The sequence below is a fragment of the Apis dorsata genome, unplaced genomic scaffold (assembly GCF_000469605.1).
Source record: "Apis dorsata unplaced genomic scaffold, Apis dorsata 1.3 scaffold_5, whole genome shotgun sequence".
Lineage (NCBI taxonomy): Eukaryota > Metazoa > Arthropoda > Insecta > Hymenoptera > Apidae > Apis > Apis dorsata.
In genome coordinates, this window is record NW_006263308.1 from 518,410 (window position 1) to 527,733 (window position 9,324).

Here is a 9,324-nt window from a genome sequence, read left to right on the forward strand (position 1 = left end):
TCGTTCATTTTCGTCGAATTCGATTCTGTAGATTGTTGTCGATCGATCGATTAACCGAGCTACCGAAAGTTTTTTTCTTCTTCTTCTTCTTTGGCCCGCACCCCTCGCACTCCTTTCCGAGCGAAGCAAGGCTACGCTTTTCGACGGCAACTTTCCCGCTTAAAATAACTCGCTTTAACTCGATTATTTCTCATTAAGACCGCTCTGGCGCTGGGACCACTTCTTTTTTTGCCCTCGCCAACATTTTCGCCGGCCCGCACAATAGTCCGTCCAAGGGTGCAAAAGGGATGAGGTCGACCTCACCCTCCGCAGCCCAGAGGCGAGAGCCGGACGAATGCAGGATTTGCAAGTGTGTCGTTCGAGCCATTTTTACGTAAAGTTGTCTTCTTTTTTTTCCCCCCCTCTCTCTCTCTCTCTCTTGACAGGAGGATGCTTGTGATTTTAAGGATGGGAAGAGCGAGTAGGAAACGTTAATTTGTAGCAATTGGAAAAACTTTTGGAATCTGGGATTAACTTAATTATAGATTTTGAGTAAATTTGTTTTTTTTTAGGTTTAAGTTAATTTAAGTTAATTTTATTCTATGATATTTGAAATTTTGGATTCGATTAATTCGCTCAATTTTTTTCAATTAATGATAAATTTATCCGAATGTCCATCTTTGATGCACAAGTTAAATTATCTCCATCTTGAGTCGATTTACGTCTAAGCCAGCTTGGATTGTAGTTCAATTGGCCTAACCTATCTTCTTGGGCTTAAGTTGATTTGCACTAAATCGTTTAGGGTTTAAATTAATTTGCATCTAAACTGTCCAGGGATTTAGTTAACTTATGCCTAATTTATGTCAGCCTTTAAGTAGCTCGTGTTTAGCTTACGTTGCACTTGATACGATATGTATAATAATTTATAGTTACCAAAAAAAGGTTAAAATTATTTCCAAAAACTCGAACTGAACTTCTACCTCACCTAACCTAACTTAAATTCGATCAAAAAAAAAAAAAACATTTACATTAGAATTCGAATAGAATAAAAAAAAAATTAATTTTGTCCAATTTTTTACTCGTTTTCGTTCGAAACACCGAGCTCGAACTACTTGAAAGCGAATAACTTTCCTAGTTAAATGTTTCCAGAAAAAAATATCGCTTTATTAAAAATACAAACTCAACCGGGCAAACGTTTGTCACAGTTCAAACATTTATGCCTCTTGATAAAAGGATTAATGCTCGCCTGTTTCGTGACCCGCAGCTTTTGTATTCTCCAATTTCTCTCTCTCTCTCTCTTTCTCCATCTCTCTTTCTCTCTTCAGCCCCGGGGCCAGAAAAAGTCAAACGTCGGCCCTGAATGCACGCGTAAAAGGACTTGTGCTCGCGCGCGCACAACCCTCTCCCCTCCTCCCCCCCATTCTCCTTCTGAATAACCATAGAACATCGCGGTCGAGATTTATCGTATATTATTCCTTACGATTCTCCGTTATTTGTTCCTTCTTCCCGCGATTCTCCATCTTCTCGGAGGAGTTTTATGGAACCCCTTAAATCGACCGCTATAAGAATGGAAGAGGGAAGGGATGGAGGCTCGTAGAAATCTATAAACCCTCTCGATTTCATCGTGTATTCGTCGCGTCGAGAGAGAAGGATTTGCGAGGATGATGTTTTTGGAAAAGTTAGTAATAATGGTTCGTGTTAATTAACGGGATTATACGATATACGGGGAGCGATCTAACCTGGAAATTTTAATGATTGAGTAAATGTAATATTAGGATTAAGGAGTAAAGAAAAAAGAGAAAGGATTTTCATCATTGATTAATAAAAATTCATAATTTTGTAGGATAATTTGTAGAAAACGAGAAAGATTTGCGTGATAATGTTTTTGAGAAAGTTATCTAGTTTGAAAATTAACGAGATTACCGACGTATATGAGTGAGAATATTTAGAATGAATGTTTAAAATCTATTTCTTTTTTCTTTTTTAATTTTTAACATTCATCTTCTTGCATAACATTAATTGATAAAAAAGAATTAAATTAGATTGATTTTTCTTGGAAAATATTTCATTTTTTATCCAATATTCCTTTGAAATCATTTCACTTTTATCTGTATTAAAATAATGAAATAGCTGAATTATTTTTCAAACTTTAAAATTATATCGGATAAAAATGGTTTCAAAGGGAACACGATGTAATTAGCCTTTTTTATAATTGGACGTGCAAAGGACATACGAATAACACGAATGCGACTTTAAATTAATTTCGAGAACTCAGACGCGAATTATGGAATCGTTTATGGAGTTGATGTTTTCGTTATGGATAGTCCATAATCACGATCACTTTTCTAATTGAGGTTAATCGAATCGTTGAATCTCTTGTTGATTTCATCGTAGCAGTTTTATGATCGCTCTCAGTTCGTACGTCAGAGGTTCCTTTTAAAGATACCCTAGACCGAAGCCATCTCTTATGGAATAAGAGAGTGGGGACGGGAGGAGGCAAAGTACGGTCGTACTGTCGTATAGTACTGATCGTAAGAGGAGAGTAAAATGGGGAGTTGTGCCTCGCGGGAAGTCGATTTTGGTCGATTAAAGTCGACTGAATTCGAAAACACATTTTTCACAGGAGAAAATTAAGTAAGCGTTTTCGATAGAAAATAACGGTTTAATAGGGCCATTTTATGGGAGAATAAGCGACGCGTAAAGTGCATCGTACATGGTTATCTTATTTATACCCGCATGTATATATATATATATAAAGAAAATATACAGTGAATGAACGTACAGTTAAATTGAAGAGAAAGAGAGAGAGAGAATAAAATATAAAAAGAATTGTAATTACCAGGAAAAGGTCGCCAAGCGACGGTTCTGGCCCCGTTTACACATTCAACGGCACAGGATAAGTGTTTGTGTTTTGCAATTAACGCTTTCTGCTAGCCCATCCGAAATGAACTTCCACGAGTAATTATCCTTTCTGATTGTTTGGACGGTGAGCCACGTGCGAACTAGGCTTTGGCCTCTCTCGGTTGAATTTCCTTTTGAAAATTTTCATACCGTAGCTCGATCGTGCTTTCAAACGTTATATATATATGCCTTACGCTGCGTTTTCGTGACCAATATTAAATCTCAATGTTATCCGAGAATCGTTTTGTGCAGGCAGGTTTTTTGGTGGCAAATGTATCATGATTTATAAACGATTAAGACACATTTCCATTGATCAAAAAAAAGGTAGTAGTGGTAAGAGATGTGGTCGTTTTAAACTCCTTTAGAGATAAAATCACGATTATAGTCGCGGTTCCATTACGGCCAGATCGCGATAAAGTCAGCTCGTCGATGAACATTATTAAGTGTCCTTAATTCGCGTCGCAATAATACTTTCCTTTGAAACTATGATTACGAGAACGAGAATTGTATAACATTTCTATCGTGTTTACGCAAAAAAAAAAAAATCGATATCGACATTCCATAAAATTCCTTGGTAAATTAACAAACTAACCTAACTTATTTTTAATCGTTTTCTTGAATAGAAAAAGTAGCAGTAGAATTTATCGAAAAAAATCGGTTTTTCTCCATGAATATAGAAAAAAAAGAAAAAATATATATTTTAAATGAATGTCAATAGAAATAAGAGAAAGAAAAAAAATCGATATTCATTGAAATATTATGGACGAAAAAATTGCAACAGGCTGCAAGAATACGACGAAATAATACTTGCCGTTAATGGCACGTTTTTGCGTAGAATGTAGAATCACATCTTTGCGCAAGCGTATATATCCTTTGCTCCTACATGGACCTCGACAGCCAAGATTTATCACATCGATTTCTCGGTCAGTTTTCAGGCAAAATAGCGACACATTGTTTCGCGTTCTCGCTGAAAAATCACTACACACTCGATTTCTGCCTCGATTTTCATCAATTTTCGATCCTTTCAAGTTGCAAGGAAGACATGATTTTTTAATAATTCAGCAAAGCATGCCATGCTTTGCGATTCTCTTTTTCTCTGTCTATGTTATCTAGTACTAAAAAGAAAAAAAAAAGAGAGAAAAGCAACTTATCCTGGATCTGCTGTGGATTCATCGTTAAGAACATCTATCTAAGCTCAAATGTTTTAGGCACTGTATGAGAGGTTAGGTTAAGGGTTATATTTTATACAAGGATGAAAGGATGGTTAAGTAGTTTGCCAAGAATTATGTTCCATATCTCTTTTATGGCGTAATGATGTAAGTAGTAGGATCATCACACTTTCGATGTACAGTATCGAGATTTAAAAACATCTTTTTTTAATCCTTTTAATTTAGATTATAATACATTTTTTTGATCCATTCGAATTTTGAGGTTAGGATTCGTGAAAAGATAAAAGTCTAATTTTTTTTATCCTCATTATTTAACAGTTAAAATATATTTTATTATTTTTATTATTTTCTTGACAATTTTTTTGAAATTGTTACTTCAGATTTCATATCGTATTTAACACTTGTGAACTAGTGTCGCAACGCACCTTTTCAAATGCAAACTAGCTAACCGTGCACACGTTGGTTGGCATGCAATTGCTCGTGTGTAGGTATCAATTACACGATGTTCCTCTCCATCAGAGAGAGCTTGAAACCTGTTATCCTGGTCACTTACTTGAAACACTCTCCCTTTAACTTCCAAAATACGTAATTCCACTGGAATAAAATATTTAAAATTATTAGTAACATTTTTATTTTGGCATTTAGCAATATCTGTATGCGTATTGTGTTGCATAGATAATATAACTGTGCGTGTAGTTACAGTTATAGTGTAGTTATAATTGTAAAAGTGCGTACGTGATGATAACTGCAGCGACTTGTCATTGTGGTTCCACAGTTTGACGTGATTCTATTCGTGTTCGAGTACCTATAACTATTTTTCTTTCCATGATATATCGATCAATTAAAACGAAAAAAACTTCATGATTATTTATTTTTATAATTTTTTTTTCCAGTTTTTAGTATTTCAAATAATTATAAAAGAGATATTATTCAAGCTGATATATTTATGTTATATTCAAAAATTTATTATATTTCGTATTTGATTTTTGAAAGTTGATTAATATAAAAAATAATCAAGGGGAAATGTTAAGACTGAAAAGGACAGGGAAGGTTTACTTTTTTTTGGCTTTTCTGGATAACAAAAATCTAATTAAGTCGTCAAGAGACCGTGTCCTCGTTTGGACGCGAATAAAAAGCGGGAAACAAATTTTCCATTCTTGCGAAGGAATTTTTTTCAGTCGGTCCGGTATTTAAAATACAGAAAAATTTCACAGAATTGTCCTTGCGAAAAACAAACATAAAAAGAGAACATCAATAATTATAATCTTATTTTCACGAATCTATCTCCTTTTTCCTCTTAAAAAAAAAAAATGAAAATAATGAAAGGCAAAAAAAAATCGAAAATTTTTGAAAGAAAAAATAAAATCATTACCAAAAAAAGGAAGCGATTGCCACGGCTCATCCCTAATTGTCACCGCTTGACTCGTTTGTACAATCATTACCTCTATTATTACTTTCCCTTTCATTATGTGCCAGAAAAATTCCAAAAAAAAGTGTGACTTTCTCCATCTAATCCCCACCATTTGCCTCGTCTATTCACCCCAACCAGTTACCGAATAACCAGTTGATCTCATTCGGAAGCAAATCGTGGGGACAAAATCTCGTTGACTCGAAACGGGCCAATCTTCCAGTATCCCAGACACGGTACGGGGACTGAGCCATCGTACGTCGTTCCTGAACCTCCACCATTCTCTATCATATCCCCACTACGCCGCCTGGAAGGGCGCAACTTCTGTGGCTCGTTCGGCCGTTTCCGTCAATGTTCGGCTATGCTGCTGCTCCGCTCGACGGCAGCGAACAACATAGTGGTGGGGAGAGTCGCGGAGTGGGTGGCATGAGCCCGTTAGGGTCGCGGCACTTGGACACGCGATCGTCGCGCGGTACAAAGTACACACGTTCCAATGTCTAACCGGCAGCAGTTATTTCCTCGCGGCGCGTGCCTTTCGCGCGATCGTCACGCGTGCAATTTCTCGTGAGAGAGGTCAAGGGGAGTCCGACAAACCTCTCAGCCTCGACTGCTTGTTCTCCTCTTTCTTTCGTCAAGGTGTTCTCATCACACTCGCCCACTCCTTGTAACTGTCATATTCATTTGTGACCGGGGTTTTATAGTGCGTGAATTAACTTGGCCGACACTGTGAGTGTGACATTGTGTGAGTCTGGTGAACTATCATCGAAGACAATTAAGACTGTATAACTGACGTGCGGTGATCATGGATTGGAAATTCGGATTGCTGTTTGCCTGTCTACTCGTCGATGGTGAGTGATTTTGTGAAGTTCTTACTGGTGTATATGCGTTCATGATACATTATGCGATTTACAAGGGACGTTTTCTGACAGCAGACGTGCTGTGTCATTCTGTGCCGCAGTTGGATACGATCATAGCGTGCATTTGATCATATTAAAAATTCTAACCTAGTACGGCCGCCGTTTGTTCGATAACTCTTGGAACATGGAATCGCAACGCGCGATGGGAGCCATCGCGAATTTTCTTTCCAACAAAATTCATCAGAATAGACTTAACGGGGCCAGAGTGGTTGGGGTATTTGAAAAGTTATGACAGACAGGGATATTATACTCGTTTTATGAACGTACAAAGAAAGTTTTTTCGGAATAATAATAGTCACGAATTTTTATTACAATTGCATCTTATCCGTTATTTCACTCGTTATACTATTACTAGAGTTTCTTATGTAGACAAATTCTATCAATTATTAATTTTATATAATTTAAGGATTATTTTATATATATATAACTTAGAGATTTTTTTAGATTTTATTTCATTATCTCTTATTGTATTTTATGTAATTATTATTGATTGCATTGCATTTATTATTTGTGTTTATCAACATTAAATAGTTTATTTATTCAATTGTCAAATTTACATTTTTAAATCAGGCGAAAGAATAACGATTAATAATAATTTTTTCTCTCACCAAACAAAAATTTTAGTTATAGAGAGCTTAGAAATTCTCATCGTACAAATAGCTTAGTATTACTTCTTTTATTTATTTTCTTTTCCGAACGAAGGATTCGACAATATTCCCCTTCCAATATCAATCAGAATACCTTCACCAAAACAAATAGCTTAGACATTCGTTCCCATTATTTACTTTTTCTTTCCCAATGATTCAATAATTTCCATCATCCCAATACCTGTTCCAAATAAACTTACCAGAAATCGAGCTTCACATATACGTAGAAAGAAATTCAAAAAATTGATAATCCCAAGAAATTTTATCCCGGGCAAACTCCATCAGCGATAACAAGCTGTCGAGTTTCACCGTCTTGTTCCCTTTTATTTGTCGTCCATATACACGCGTATACCGTAAACGTTCTCCTTCATGTTTCTCATTCCAAAACTCATTTCGGGATACGGGATAAACAACGAACTCGGTGTGGAACTCGAATGTGGCTCTAGCTTTGACCCAATTACTATCCGCTGGAATTTCGGTTTTTTTTTTCAGTTTTTTTTCTCTCTTCTTTTTTTTCTTTTTTTTATTTTTCGACCAGTCTCGCGTTTTTCTCGTACAATCTTCCGAAAAGGCGGAAGGCTGATCCTGATCGGCAACGTATCCACGATCTGATCGCGGATAAGCAGAGCGTATATCGCGCGGATAGATCGATAAGAGAAAACGCGTCGACCGCGAGCTGCTCTTCTCTCCTCGCGGCAAGTTCCAATTTCCTGATGGGAGTGGATTAATATAATTTGATGGCGTCCCGGGAGAATTATGTATCTCGTAGCTCGATCTTCTTGCGAACGAGTACGAATCGAGGTTTCGTTTCTACGCCTTACTTCCGATTATGATGTTTGCGTTAATTTGAAATTACGGTGGATGGAGCTTGTTAACGTTTCGGCGACGTAGCGCGGCCGTTTTATGAATATGGATGGTGATTCGCGTGGAACGCGTATGGGATTATAATCGTTACGGCGGTGGATCCAGAGTTCCGGATGAGTCAATTAGGGACATGATAATTGCGTGATGTATGGGTTACGCGAAAGTAAGGATTTTTTGATAGATCGTGGTAAAGTTTGATGCTTTATCGGGCATTCGATGGTTGTTCATTAATTTTGTTAGGTTAGATTTTTTTTAAGTCATGGTTATTTTGAGAGAGTCGTAAATTTTGTTGAAAAAAATTGAATCGTAATTTTATATGGAATAACTTTTTGAATTTGTTATTTATATTGTAAATATTATTCAATCTTTTTTAAAATTTCATTTTTTTCATTTATTCTTTTATTTGTTATTTTGATTTTTTTTAATAAATCGGTAGAGGAGTTTGGTGTTTTTTATTTTGTTTTTTATACAATTTCGTTGTGATTATTGTATATTTTAGATTATTCATTTAGTTCAGGTTTAAAATATTTCTCAAAAAAGTGAATTATGTCTGTTGAATTTACTAATAAAAATTTGATCGCTTGTTCCACTTTTCCTTTGAGCTTCGTGTTTAACTTTTTAGCGAGCGTCGAGTTATTTAATGTACTTAGCATTTAATTATTCAAAGTATTGAAATATTATACATATCTTATAGTTGAAATCCTTAATCTAAAAAATACGAATTATATTCAGGGATGAAGCCGAACTGTTTTCACTAAATTTTTATTATATTCTAAATTTATATCCTTGACATTGAAATTTTTAATACTATATAATAATAAAAAGTGAACATTCCGAACATATAAAATAATAATTCTAAATTATTGATTATGAATAACAGAACTATCAAATCAATTTACCAATTTCATATTCTTTGATCTTGCAATAATCTTTGAAAATTAAAAATGCACCAATGCAATTTGATAAAATTAACAATTAATTTTTGTTCAACTAAAAACACAATTACATATATCTAATTATTTTTATAATAATATTTTTAATTATCTATATATATATATATATATATATATACAAATATCTATTATAGTTGCTGCTGTATATATATATAAAATAAACAAATTTCAAATTTCGTGTTGCAAATTACAACAAATAAAAAAAAAGAAATTAAGCAACAATGGTTTAACACTAAAATTAAAACAATATCCCTTAAAAATATATCCCTCTCCTCCGAACCGCCCGATCCGCCAACTCCGCGGGAAATTGCACGCTAAAAATCCTCCATCTGGCGGAGGATCCATTAGCACACAACAAGGTAACACGAGAACCTCTAATTATTTCGAGCGGTATAGAATTTGCCGCGTCCGTTCCTCCGGCTCTATCTTTCTCTCTCTCTCTCTGTCTTTCTTTCTCTCGTGGATCCACACCGACGTCCCTGTGTG

The 9,324-nt window shown here is 35.3% G+C and overlaps 1 protein-coding gene across 2 annotated transcripts in view; it reads left to right on the top strand.

The window, feature by feature from the left end:
- Positions 1-5,883: 5,883 nt before the first annotated feature.
- The window catches only part of LOC102680362, a 56,830-nt gene continuing 53,389 nt past the window's right edge, over positions 5,884-9,324 (top strand). Inside the window, exon 1 of one of the 2 annotated variants that reach the window (XM_006607510.2) lies at positions 5,884-6,305. In XM_006607510.2, coding sequence (XP_006607573.1) covers positions 6,260-6,305 — 46 coding nt within the window. In that variant the 5' untranslated portion in view covers positions 5,884-6,259. The remainder of the gene's footprint in view (positions 6,306-9,324) is intronic. The other variant, XM_006607509.2, reaches the window with a different exon arrangement.